General features: G+C 40.0%; 1 protein-coding gene across 7 annotated transcripts in view; it reads right to left on the bottom strand.

Annotated features, from left to right (window-relative positions):
• Positions 1-14,110, bottom strand: part of GTPBP8 (GTP binding protein 8 (putative)) — a 30,945-nt gene that overhangs the window by 587 nt on the left and 16,248 nt on the right. For 3 of the 7 annotated variants that reach the window (XM_064280181.1, XM_023551806.2, XM_010592954.3), the window contains one exon: positions 148-697. Coding sequence is in view for 3 of the 7 variants with exons in the window: in XM_010592954.3 (XP_010591256.1) it covers positions 632-697 (66 nt within the window). In the remaining 4 variants the exon portion in view is untranslated. Of the gene's footprint in view, positions 1-147; positions 698-4,272; positions 4,392-14,110 lie in introns of those variants that run through there. The other 4 variants (XM_023551805.2, XM_064280129.1, XM_003412860.4 and 1 more) reach the window with 3 other exon arrangements.

Below are 14,110 nucleotides of genomic sequence, written 5' to 3'. Positions count from 1 at the left end.
ACAATTTGTCCAAGATCCAGCATCTAATAAGTATTAGAACTGGAAATAGAATTCTGGTCTTCTCGTTCTGAATCCTATGTTCTAACCACAGAGGTGAATGATCCTAGCCAGAAACTACTGGTATTTCTAACATGGACTGACTGAAACTTTTCAAGAATAATTTTTTTTAATATTCAAATAAAGACTCAAGAAAGAAGCTACAGGCATACAAAGGAACATTTATCCATCACCCTACTTCAACACACAAGCAGCCCTTTTACTTAGCCCATTTTAATATCTAAAATATACATACATAATAGCCGTTCTTTAAAAGACAAAAGCCCAATAAAGAACATGGCCAGCCCTTCTCTACACAGCAGTAGTTAAGTCTTCCTTTTACGGACTTCTGTACGCTGCTGCTTTTGCGTTTGTTAAACAGGAAAAACAGCTAATATCTGCCCTAGTGAACAGCGTAATTCAATCATTTATAAACTTTTTTCCTCAGACGCCCTTCTTTGGGAAGACACAGATTTTAAGGCTGAAGCAATCCTGCAAGTTACACGGCATTTAAAACAACGCTGAAGCTCTTCTAGGTGTCAACTCCAGCCGACGCAGACTTTTCAATCTTCAGCTAGACTGGGAGTTGTCAATCCTAAGGTTTCCTGTTATATTTGCTATAAAGCATTTCAACAGATGGATTCCAGAATAGGTTACAGCACTGTGAAAAGAAAAGGAAAAATCACTTTCTTCCTTGTATTAGGTATTAGAACTGAATATAAATTTAAAAATATATTTACAAATGCAAGTTCCATCTATGAAGCAGAATTTCCTTTACTTTGTTCTATCTTCCTGCTCTTTCTCTAGCCTCTTCTAGTATTCTAAAATCTGACCCTACACATCATCTTGTCCATTTCCTTCATGAGTCTAAAAATTTCCTGTCTTCTCTTCTGGAAACCCAGTGGGGCAGTTCTGCCCTGTCCTGTAGGGTCGCTATGAGTTGGAACTGACTGAATGGCAATGGGGGGGATTTTGTGTTCTATGTTCTAGAAGTCTTGGTTTCTTTAGTTATTTTTTAAATTTATTTATTTTTATTGTGCTTTAAGTGAAAGTTTACAAGTCAGTCTCATGCAAAAATTTACATACACCTTGCTATGTACTCCTAGTTGCTCTCCCCCTAATGAGACAGCACACTCCTCCTTTCCACCCTCTATTTTCGTGTCCATTCAGCCAGCTCCTCTTCCCCCCTGCCTTCTCATCTCACCTCCAGACAGGAGCTGCCCACATAGTCTCATGTGTCCACTTGAGCCAAGAAGCTCACTCCTACCAGTATCATTTTCTATCTTATAGTCCAGTCCAATCCCTGTATGAAGAGTTGCATTTGGGAATGGTTCCAGTCTTGGGCTAACAGAAGGTCTGGGGACCGTGACCTCTGGGGTCCTTCTAGTCTCAGTCAGACCATTAAGTTTGGTCTTTTTATAAGAATTTGAGGTCTGCATCGCACTGCTCTCCTGCTCCCTCAGGGGTTCTCTGCTGTGTTCCTTGTCAGGGCAGTCATTGGTGGTGATCGGGCACCATCTAGTTTTTCTGGTCTCAGGCTAATGTAGTTTCTGGTTTATGTGGCTGTTCCTGTCTCTTGGGCTCATAATTACTTTGTGTCTTTGGTGTTCTTCATTCTCCTTTGCTCCAAGTGGGTTGAGACCAATTCATGCATCTTAGACAGCCGCTTGCTAGTGTTTAAGACCCCAGACACCACTCACCAAAGTGGGATGCAGAACGTTTTCTTGATACATTTTGTTATTCCAATTGACCTAGAAGTCCCCTGAAACCACGGTCCCCTGCCCCTGCTACTCTGGCCTTTGAAGTGTTTGGTTGTATTCAGGAAACATCTTTGCTTTTGGTTTAGTCCAGTTGTGCTGACCTCTCCTGTATTGTGTGTTGTCTTTCCCTTCACCTAAAATAGTGCTTGTCTACTGTCTAATCAGTGAATACCCCTCTCTCTCTCCCTCCCCACCCTGCAACCACCAAAGAATATTTTCTTCTGTGTTTAAACTTTTTCCTGAGTTCTTATAATAGTGGTCTCATACAATATTTAAGTTTGTTCTTTTTTTGGTGACAAAAATGCAATCACCTTAATAATTTAGATTCTTTTTAGTTTTTTATAAATCACCATTACCATTATCTATAATTTATCCATTCTACTATGTCTGTCCGTCCGTACATCCATCGGCATGGAGACTAACCACATGGTTTCTCAGGCACAGATACACAATGGTTTTACATGCAGGTAAAGTCTTTTCTGCTATTTGTTAATTCCCTTCTTGACTGTGCAGCATGTTAGACTTTTTGACCAAAGTGCCTGCTTGAAAACAGCCCATAATGACTCTTGAATTAAAACTGAAGTTATACATATACAGTCCAAAAGAGAAAAGCTGGATAGTCTGCCCACTAAATATGGCACTTTGAACTCATCTGCTATATTTTTGGCAACTCAGATAATTTCTTCTTAGTTTTTATCTGCTTGGCATTTCACTACATAGAAAATCATAGAAACAATTATACTTATGTATTTTTCATACCATTTATACTTCCCTGTCCTGCTGGGGAAGAGTTGCAGACATAAGGCTAGCACTTAGGTTTTGCCTACAGGCGTAAAGATGTATCTACCCCACACCTCCATCTTTCCCCTACCAACAATATACAGGAAGAGAAGGAAATAACATTTGATTTTTTATATGAACCACTTTGTGGAAAGGCCAGACTCCCTTCTAGAGGGATGGACGGGGGCTTGGTTATGCTGAAGAGCAGAGCCTGCCAACTTCCTGCTGTGTACAGTCACTGCAGTACAGCGAATGCTGGAGTTCCTGAAGGCCAGGAACCATGGCTGTCTGACACTAAGGACCATGATCTTTCAGTTTCAGCAAATACCTCTCTGGGATTCACTTGACTTCTCTGACTTGTAACCTTCTCTGTGAAATAGAGATGTTTACTGTGAGGATCATTAAGTGTTTGAATTCAGTATTTGTACCCTCCCTGAAGGCCACTGTTTTCAGATAGCTCTAACTGTTCTTCTCAATGCAGGGCCACAGTCTGATCTGACTGGTCTAGTGGCACACAGCCCACAGCAGTCTGGGACTATTGCTTCATCATTCCCTTGTTTTGAACACCCTAGTTCTATTAATGTAGCTCAAGAAAACACTGGCATCCTTTCCCCAGCCCCATTACACTATTAATTGATGTTCAGTTTGTGGTAAAGTAAAACGTCCAATTTCTTTGAATAAACGTTGCAGCTAAGCCATGATCTGCCCTTCCTGTCTGTGTTACCATTTTTAGCTGAAGCCTCACTTCCTTCATAGCAAAGGTTCAAAGCAGTAGCTGTTTTCATATGACAATGTTGAGGGCTCTAAGGAGAACTGAGATTTCATCCCTGCCCCTAAGACTTCCCATTGTACACAAGGACTTGATGGCAGTGGGTTTGGTTTTGGTTTATAAGGACGCAGGCCAAGGAACATGGTGGATTTTTTTCATGTAAGTGAGGGGAGAAGGAGCATTTTGTAGGAATGAATGAAGATTTGATTTTGACAAGCATGTTCATGATTCCAAACAATTGAAGTCTGATCTAGATTGCAGAACCTAAAATGACATTAGGAGATGGTTTTCATACATAATAAACTATTACTTGTATTCCTTGTGTTCTCATAGCAACTAGCATAGTGCCTTTCACAAAGAAATCAGAGTAAGAAAATTGCCACACCTCTGCTACAGTACAAATTACTAACTGTATCCAAGGTAAACAAGGAAAGTACAGGCCCACGCTTCCTCACTAAACCATATTACATAGTGTCTCAAAAGTTACCAGCTCAGATAATGACCAGTCTTTCTAACATATATGAAGTATTTCTTCTTTATATACGGTCCTTTTAAAAGAAAATTCCCTTACGACCAGTATTGGGCTTCTTTTTTTTTTAATTGAGAAAGGTGGTAGCATCTTTATTGTGGGTGTTGTTTAGTTAATTTTAAAAGGCAAAAAGCTTTCACTTCTGCCATGGTCTAGGATTGAGCTAAGCTGAGGTAGGAAGAGAATAAAGTGCAGAGAAAATCCAACGAGAACCAGCAGAAGGAAGAAAGAATATAGGGGAGAAAAAAATAAAGTGCTGTTGGACTATACCAACAACTCATGGCCAAGTGCACAGTCTTCCAAACTCCTCGAATTCTAAATGATACCTTAACTTAAGAAAGAGTAATTTAAGACCAGAGGCTGCTAGGACTTAGTTATAAAAACAGTTAACCTCTTACCTTACAGGAAATAACTGAGGAAAACATCCTTGTGTCTGAGTGTCAACAAATTTCTGGATCTGAAGCACTTGTTTTAAAAGATGTCCCTTGGAACATTTGTCAATTTTTGTTAATACCATCTATAAGGAAACAAAGTTTTAAGCACTGGAAATTAAGTATTTCTTAGTTTTACACATTTTAACTATGATTTTTCAATTACAACTATGTGACACATCCAAGTTTCTTCATCTCCCTGTGCCTCAATTTCCTTATGGTAAATAAAAACAATGCCCACTTAAAGGGGCTGCTGTGAAGATGAAACGAGCCAACGTACGCAGCCTGTGAAGTAGTCACTGTGTGTTTGTTATGTAACTATGCTTCAACAACACAGGGCAGGAAGATCCTGGATTCAAGGTCAAGTGAAAAAGGACTCAGGAGCCACATCTGCAGTTGCCACAAGCCACATGTCTCACATGATGACTACATACTTTGTGGTCTAAGACATAAATGAGTATTAAGCTGAACCATACAAAACTGCCAACATATGATCATTTTCTATCTATGAAATGGTTCAACCTTGTATCCAATGACCTAATGGAAAAACCAGAAATCAGCTTATTTGTAAATTGTATCCACTATACTTATGTTCTAAGTAAGCCTAGAATTTTACTTGTCCAAAAACAAAGACCTGCTGAAGGAGGATCAAGGCAAAGATGATTGCAAAATCAATTAAAAAATGAAACCTGGATCCATCACATATTTCTGGGAGATGAATTTCTATAAATTTAAATTTTCTGACTAATCGCTTGTTTTTCAGTCATAAAAATAGTAAAGGCGAAAGGAGAGTGAGGAGATGCAGAAAGTGACCCATGAATCCCTCCAAACAGAAGTCTTTCCTCATAAAAGTGAATACGCTGATATTTAAAAAAATTAATTCCTCCAGCGCTACCCCTTTTCCAAAGAAGAAAATACTGTATGTTTTCTAGTTACAACTGAAGACAGTAATGCATATATGTGTATAGGAATGTACATGCGAGTAAATGCATGTGCGCGTATAGGTGTATCTGCAGGCATGTGTATATACACGTCTGTGTGTGCTGCACATATATCCACATATATACAACCACACAGACGGCACAGTTAAAGAGGCTTCCCAGACAGATCCAAACAACTCATGGGACTGGTTTACTGGGTCAAAAGGCTTGGGACCATAGTCTTGGGGGACAAGTTAGTCAACTGGCATAACAGTTCACAAAAATAATGTTCAACGTCCTAGTTTGGTGAGAGGTGTCTGGGGTCTTAAAAGCTTGCAAGTGGCCACCTAAGATACAACTATTGGTCTCTACTCAAATGGAGCAAAAGAGAATGCAGGAAATGGAAGGCTTGAAGAAGAAACTAAACTAATCCATGGGACTAAGAGCCCACATGAACCACAGTCTCTTCTAACCTGAGACCAGAAGAACTAGATGGTGCCCAGCTACCACTACCGACTGTTCCAACCAGGGACACAATACAAGTTCTTGGATAGAATGGAAGAAAAATTAGAATGAAATTCAAATTTCTAAAAAAGGCTAGACTGATAGAGACCAGAGGAACCCGTAAGACTACCACCCTAAGATAACCTTAGAATGTGGAATTGAAGCTATTTCAGCAGGTCACCTTTTGGCCAAATAATAGATTGGCTTATAAAATAAACAGTATCACCAGTGAGTAATGTAAGCCCTTAAACAATGAACTATATGAGAACAAACAGTCAACATTTGCCCAAAAGCAAAGGTGAGAAGGCAAGAAGGGGAAGGGCAGCTAGATCAAAGGAAACAGAACAGAATGGAAATAATGAGAATGCTGACAACTGCAACCAGTGGTATGGAACAATTTGTATAAAAATGGTCCAAACCAAACCCACTGCCATTGAGTCAAGTCCCACCCCCGGGGACCCCATAGGGTTTCCAAGGCTATAACTCTCTATGGAAGCAGACTGCCACATCGTTCTCCCAAGGAGGCGCTGGTGGTTTCAAACCGCCATCCTTTTGGTTAAAGGTTGATCACTTCAACCACTGCACCATGAGGGCTACATAAAAATTGTTAAAGGGGAACATAATTTGCTGTGTAAACTTTAACCGAAAACACAATAAAATATTACTAAAAAAAAGAACTGAGAGGGGGCCAAGATGGCTGACTAGGTAGACGCTACCTCAGATCCTCTTGCAACAAAGACTCGGAAAAACAAGTGAATCGATCATATACATGACAATCTACGAATCCTGAACAACAAACACAGATTTAAAGAGTTGACCTGAGTGACAGAGATGGAGAACGAACAACTACGGGGAAGCAGCGACTGTTTTCGGAGCCTGGAGCCAGCATCCCAGTCAGGTAACCTTGGCGCCGGGCTTAGGACTGGGCGCAGGGGAGCTGAACACAACATCCTGTGTAGGCACAAACACGGGGCGCAGCCCTACCCCCCTGAACTGACCCCAGGCGGGGGCCCAGCCAGTCCGTGTGGGCGGTGGGAGGAGAAGTCCCCGGGAGGCAGTGACTGATTTTGGAGCCGGGAGTGCAGCGTCCCAGCCGGGGAACCTTGACGCTGGGCTTTGGACTGGCAGCGGAGGAACTGACCACGGCTTCTGCAGGCCTGACCCTCGGGGGCAATCTCTACACAGCCAGCACACATAGGCGACACGCCCCTTGGGAACCTAAGATAAAATAGTCATCCCAAGCAAGATAAGCAACTTTGGCAATATTCCAGGGTGCTACTCTCTCCTGTTTTTCTGAACCCTCCCCTCCCCTTCCCAGGCGGCTTCATTAACATTGGAATTTCCTGAGCCAGAAGGAGAACGGCTCCGGCTCCGTGGCTTTTCTTTTCCCTTTTTTTTTCTTTTTGGTCTTTTCCTAACCCATTCTCCCGGCCTGAGAGAAGCAACCACAAAAAACCTGGGGACCAAAAATCCTTCCCTAATTGGACTAAAAACACAAAACCAGCTCCAGCCAAGCATATATGATCCATATCTCGAGCTTTCATCCCTACAGGGAACAAGGTGGCTATTATAATGCAAAGGCAATTCTGATAGGGATCTGACTGCATTTTTTTTTTTTTTAGCGGATTTACTGGAAAAACAAGTTTCCCAGGTCTGATATCTCTGCTTATTCAACAGAGCCCTAACTGACCCACAACAGGGAACTGAGGGCTGAAGCTGCCCCCAGACCACCTAGCCTCTTGCCTTAGGGGTCTAAGGAGGGTGACACCTACCAATCTGTAGAGGTACTTGCACTGAGGGCCTAAGGTACAGCTGCAGAGCCCTCCCACCAAGGTGCTTTAGGAATAGAGACACACCTACCTCACTGACACTTGGGGGAAGCCTGTCAGCATCCTGCACCCCCGGAGTGTGAACCCCAGCTGCTAATAGAATCTGGTGCACACAACTATCACCACTACTTCTCAAGGTGGATAGCTGTTAGGGTGCAGCACACACTTGATGACCCAAAATCAGATTCTACTCAAGAATAGTGAATAGACTCAGGCATATATATCTGGCAAAAGCCCAAACCAGCTGGCAATAGGTCGTAAGTAAGTCAAGGGCTACAACAAACAAGACAGCACAATCTAGTAGACCATCCACGTATACTGAAAGAAAACAAAACAAGATAAGACTCAGTGAGCAAATATAGAATAAATCACTACAATATCTTAATGATGGCTCGGAGACAGCAGTCCATATCAAACCACATAAAGAAGCAGACCATGACAGCTTCTACAACCCCCCAAACAAAAGAATCAAAATCTTTCCCAAATGAAGATATAATCCTGGAATTATCAGATACAGAATATAAAAAACTAATTTACAGAATGCTTCAAGACATCAGGGACGACCTCAGAAATGAAATAAGGCAAACTGCAGAAAAAGCCAAGGAACACACTGATAAAACAGTTGAAGAACTCAAAAAGATTATTCAAGAACATAGTGGAAAAATTAGTAAGTTGCAAGAATCCACAGAGAGACAGCATGCAGAAATCCAAAAGATTAACAATAAAATTACAGAATTAGACAACGCAATAGTAAGTCAGAGGAGCAGACTCGAACAATTAGAATGCAGAGTGGGAAATCTGGAGGACCAGGGAATTAACACCAACATAGCTGAAAAAAAATCAGATAAAAGAATTTCAAAAAATGAAGAAACCCTAAGAATCATGTGGGACTCTATCAAGAAAGATAACTTGCATGTGATTGGAGTCCCAGAACAGGGAGGGAGGACAGAAAACAGAGAGAATAGTTGAAGATCTGCTGACAGAAAACTTCCCTGATATCATGAAAGACGAAAGAATATCTATCCAAGATGCTCATCAAACGCCATTTAAGATTGATCCAAAAACAAAAACACCAAGACATATTATCATCAAACTTGCCAAAACCAAAGATAAAGAGAAAATTTTAAAAGCAGCCAGAGATAAAGGTCTTCTTCAAGGGAGAATCAATAAAAATAAGTTCAGACTACTCAGCAGAAACCATGCAGGCAAGAAGGCAATGGGATGACATATACAGAGCACTGAAGGAGAAAAACTGCCAGCCAAAGATCATATATCCAGCAAAACTCTGAAATATGAAGGCGAAATTAAGATATTTACAGATAAACACAAGTTTAGAGAATTTGCAAACACCAATCCAAAGCTACAAGAAATACTAAAGGAAATTGTTTGGTCAGGAAACCAATAATATCAGATACACAACACAAGGTCACAGAACAGAGCATCCTGATATCAACTCAAATAGGGAAATCACAAAAACAAATTAAGATTAATTAAAAAAAAAAATGCTCGAAACAGGGAATCATTGAAGCCAATATGTAAAAGATCACAATAATCAAAAAGAGGGACTAAATACAGGTGGCATAGAACTGCCATATGGAGAGGGATACAAGGCAATATAGGACAATACAAGTTAGGTTTTTACTTAGAAAAACAGGGGTAAATATTAAAGTAACCACAAAGAGGTATAACAACTCCATAACTCAAAATAAAAACCAAGAAAAACCTAACGATTCAGCAAACATAGAGTCAAATACTATGAAAATGAGGATCTCAGACAAAGAATGTAAGTGGAAAAAGGAAACTGTCAACAACACACACAAAAAGGCATCAAAATGACAACACTAAACACTTATTTATCTATAATTACGCTGAATGTAAATGGACTAAATGCACCAATAAAGAGACCGAGAGTCTCAGACTGGATAAAGAAACACGATCCGTCTATATGCTGCGTACAACAGACACACCTTAGACTTAGAGACACAAACAAACTAAAACTCAAAGGATGGAAAAAAATATATCAAGCAAACGATAAGCAAAAAAGAAGAGGAGCAGCAATATTAATTTCTGACAAAATAGACTTTAAACTTAAATCCACCACAAAGGATAAAGACGGACACTACATAATGATAAAAGGGACAATTGACCAGGAAGATATAACCATATTAAATATTTATGCACCCAATGACAGGGCTGCAAGATACATAAATCAAATTTTAACAGAATTGAAAAGTGAGATAGACACCTCCACAATTATAGTAGGAGACTTCAACACACCACTTTCGGAGAAGGACAGGACATTCAGTAAGAAGCTCAACAGAGACACGGAAGACCTAATCACAACAATCAACCAGCTTGACTTCTTTGACTTATACAGAACTCTCCACCCAACTGCTGCAAAGTATACTTTTTTCCCTAGTGCACATGGAACATTCTCTAGAATAGACCACATATTAGGTCATAAAACAAACCTTTGCAGAATCCAAAACATCGAAATATTACAAGGCATCTTCTCAGACCACAAGGCCATAAAAGTGGAAATCAATAACAGAAAAATTAGGGAAAAGAAATCAAATACTTGGAAACTAAACAATACCCTCCTGAAAAAAGACTGGGTTATAGAAGACATTAAGGAGGGAATAAGGAAATTCATAGAATGCAACGAGAATGAAAATACTTCCTACCAAAACCTCTGGGACACAGCAAAAGCAGTGCTCAGAGGCCAATTTATGCCGATAAATGCATACATACAAAAAGAAGAGCGAGCCAAAATCAGAGAACTGTCCCTACAACTTGAAGAAATAGAAACTGAGCAACAAAAGAATCCATCAGGCACCAGAAGAAAACAAATAATAAAAATTAGAGCTGAACTAAATGAATTAGAGAACAGAAAAACAATTGAAAGAATTAACAAAGCCAAAAGCTGGTTCTTTGAAAAAATTAACAAAATTGATAAACCATTGGCCAGACTGACTAAAGAAATACAGGAAAGGAAACAAATAACCCGAATAAGAAACGAGAAGGGCCACATCACAACAGACCCAACTGAAATTAAAAGAATCATATCAGATTATTACGAAAAATTGTACTCTAACAAATTTGCAAACCTAGAAGAAATGGATGAATTCCTGGAAAAACACTACCTACCTAAACTAACACATTCAGAAGTAGAACAACTAAATAGACCCATAACAAAAAAAGAGATTGAAACAGTAATGAAAAAACTCCCAACAAAAAAAAGCCCTGGCCCAGATGGCTGTACTGCAGAGTTCTCCCAAACTTTCAGAGCAGAGTTAACACCACTACTACTAAAGGTATTTCAAAGCATAGAAAATGACGGAATACTACCCAACTCATTCTATGAAGCCACCATCTCCCTGATACCAAAACCAGGTAAAGACATCACAAAAAAAGAAAATTACAGACCTATATCCCTCATGAACATAGATGCAAAAATCCTCAACAAAATTCTAGCCAATAGAATTCAACAACATATCAAAAAAATAATTCATCACGACCAAGTGGGATTTATACCAGGTATGCAAGGCTGGTTTAATATCAGAAAAACCATTAATGTAATCCACCATATAAATAAAAGACAAAAACCACATGATCTTATCAATTGATGCCAAAAAGGCATTTGACAAAGTCCAAAACCCATTTATGATAAAAACTCTCAGCAAAATAGGAATTGAATGAAAATTCCTCAACATAATAAAGGGCACTAGTCTCTCTTCTTCTATACAAAGCCAACAGCCAACATCACTCTAAATGGAGAGAGCCTGAAAGCATTTCCCTTGAGAACAGGAACCAGACAAGGATGCCCTTTATCACTGCTCTTATTCAACATTGTGCTAGAAGTCCTAGCCAGAACAATTAGGCTAGACAAAGAAATAAAGGGCATCCAGAGTGGCAAGGGGGAAGTAAAATTATCTCTATTTGCAGATGACATGATCTTATACATAGAAAACCCTAAGGAATCCTCCAGAAAACTACTGAAACTAATAGAAGAGTTTGGCAGAGTCTCAGGTTATAACATAAACATACAAAAATCACTTGGATTCCTCTACATCAACAAAAAGAACATCGAAGAGGAAATAACCAAATCAATACCATTCACAGTAGCCCCCAAGAAGATAAAATACTTAGGAATAAATCTTACCAAAGATGTAAAAGACCTATACAAAGAAAACTACAAAGCTCTACTACAAGAAATTCAAAAGGACATACTTAAGTGGAAAAACATACCTTGCTCATGGATAGGAAGACTTAACATAGTAAAAACGTCTATTCTACCAAAAGCCATCTATACATACAATGCACTTCCGATCCAAATTCCAATGTCATTTTTTAATGTGATAGAGAAACAAATCACTAACTTCATATGGAAGGGGAAGAAGCCTCGGATAAGCAAAGCATTACTGAAAAAGAAGAAGAAAGTGGGAGGCCTCACTCTACCTGATTTCAGAACCTATTATACAGCCACAGTAGTCAAAACAGCCTGGTACTGGTACAACAACAAACACATAGACCAGTGGAACAGAATTGAGAACCCAGATATAAATCCATCCACATATGAGCAGCTGATATTTGACAAAGGTCCAGTGTCAGTTAATTGGGGAAAAGATAGTCTTTTTAACAAATGGTGCTGGCATAACTGGATATCCACTTGAAAAAAAATGAAACAGGACCCATACCTCACACCATGCACAAAAACTAACTCCAAGTGGATCAAAGACCTAAACATAAAGACTAAAACGATAAAGATCATGGAAGAAAAAATTGGGACAACCCTAGGAGCCCTAATACAAGGCATAAACAGAATACAAAACATTACCAAAAATGACGAAGAGAAACCCGATAACTGGGAGCTCCTAAAAATCAAACACCTATGCCCATCTAAAGACTTCACCAAAAGAGTAAAAAGACCACCTACAGACTGGGAAAGAATTTTCAGCTATGACATCTCCGACCAGCGCCTGATCTCTAAAATCTATATGATTCTGTCAAAACTCAACCACAAAAAGACAAACAACCCAATCAAGAAGTGGGCAAAGGATATGAACACACACTTCACTAAAGAAGATATTCAGGCAGCTAACAGATACATGAGAAAATGCTCTCGATCATTAGCCATTAGAGAAATGCAAATTAAAACTACGATGAGATTCCATCTCATTCCAACGAGGCTGGCATTAATCCAAAAAACACAAAATAATAAATGTTGGAGTGGCTGCAGAAAGACTGGAACTCCTATGCACTGCTGGTGGGAATGTAAAATGGTACAACCACTTTGGAAATCTATCTGGCGTTTTCTTAAACAGTTAGAAATAGAACTACCATACAACCCAGAAATCCCACTCCTCGGAATATACCCTAGAGAAATAAGAGCCTTCACACAAACAGATATATGCGCACCCATGTTTATTGTAGCTCTGTTTACAATAGCAAAAAGCTGGAAGCAACCAAGGTGTCCATCAACAGATGAATGGTTAAATAAATTGTGGTATATTCACACAATGGAATACTACGCATCGATAAAGAACAGTGACGAATCTCTGAAACATTTCATAACATGGAGGAACCTGGAAGGCATTATGCTGAGCAAAATTAGAGGCAAATGGACAAATATTGTATAGGACCACTATTATAAGATCTTGAGAAATAGTATAAACTGAGAAGAACACATACTTTTGTGGTTACGAGGGGGGGAGGGAGGGAGCGTGGGAGAGGGTTTTTTACTGATTAATTAGTAAATAAGAACTGCTTTAGGTGAAGGGAAGGACAATACTCAATACATGGAAGGTGAGCGCAACTGGACTGGACCAAAAGCGAAGAAGTTTCCGGCATAAACTGAATGCTTCAAAGGTCAGCGGAGCAAGGGTGGGGGGTTGGGGACCGTGGTTTAAGGCGAATTCTAAGTCAATTGGCAAAATAATTCTATTACGAAAACATTCTGCATCCCACTTTGAAATGTGGCGTCTGGGGTCTTAAATGCTAACAAGCGGCCATCTAAGGTGCATCAATTGGTCTCAACCCACCTGGATCAAAGGAGAATGAAGAACATCAAGGTCACACAATAACTAAGAGCCCAAGAGGCAGAAAGGGCCACATGAACCAGAGACCTACATCATCCTGAGACCAGAAGAACTAGTTGGTGCCCGGCCACAATCGATGACTGCCCTGACAGGGAGCACAACAGAGAACCCCTGAGGGAGCAGGAGATCAGTGGGATACAGACCCCAAATTCTGATAAAAAGACCATACTTAATGGCCTGACTGAGACTAGAGGAATCCCGGCGGTCATGGTCCCCAAACCTTCTGTTGGCCCAGGACAGGAACCATTCCCGAAGACAACTCATCAGACATGAAAGGGACTGGACAGTGGGTAGGAGAGAGATGCTGATGAAGAGTGAGCTAATTATATCAGGTGGACACTTGAGACTGTGTTGGCATCTACTGTCTGGAGGGGGGATGGGAGGATAGAGTTGGAAGGTGGCAAAATTGTCACGAAAGGAGAGACTGGAAGGGCTGACTCATTACAGGGAGAGC

The sequence above is a fragment of the Loxodonta africana genome, chromosome 1, assembly GCF_030014295.1.
Source record: "Loxodonta africana isolate mLoxAfr1 chromosome 1, mLoxAfr1.hap2, whole genome shotgun sequence".
NCBI lineage: Eukaryota > Metazoa > Chordata > Mammalia > Proboscidea > Elephantidae > Loxodonta > Loxodonta africana.
This window is presented reverse-complemented; position numbering and strand designations above follow the sequence as displayed.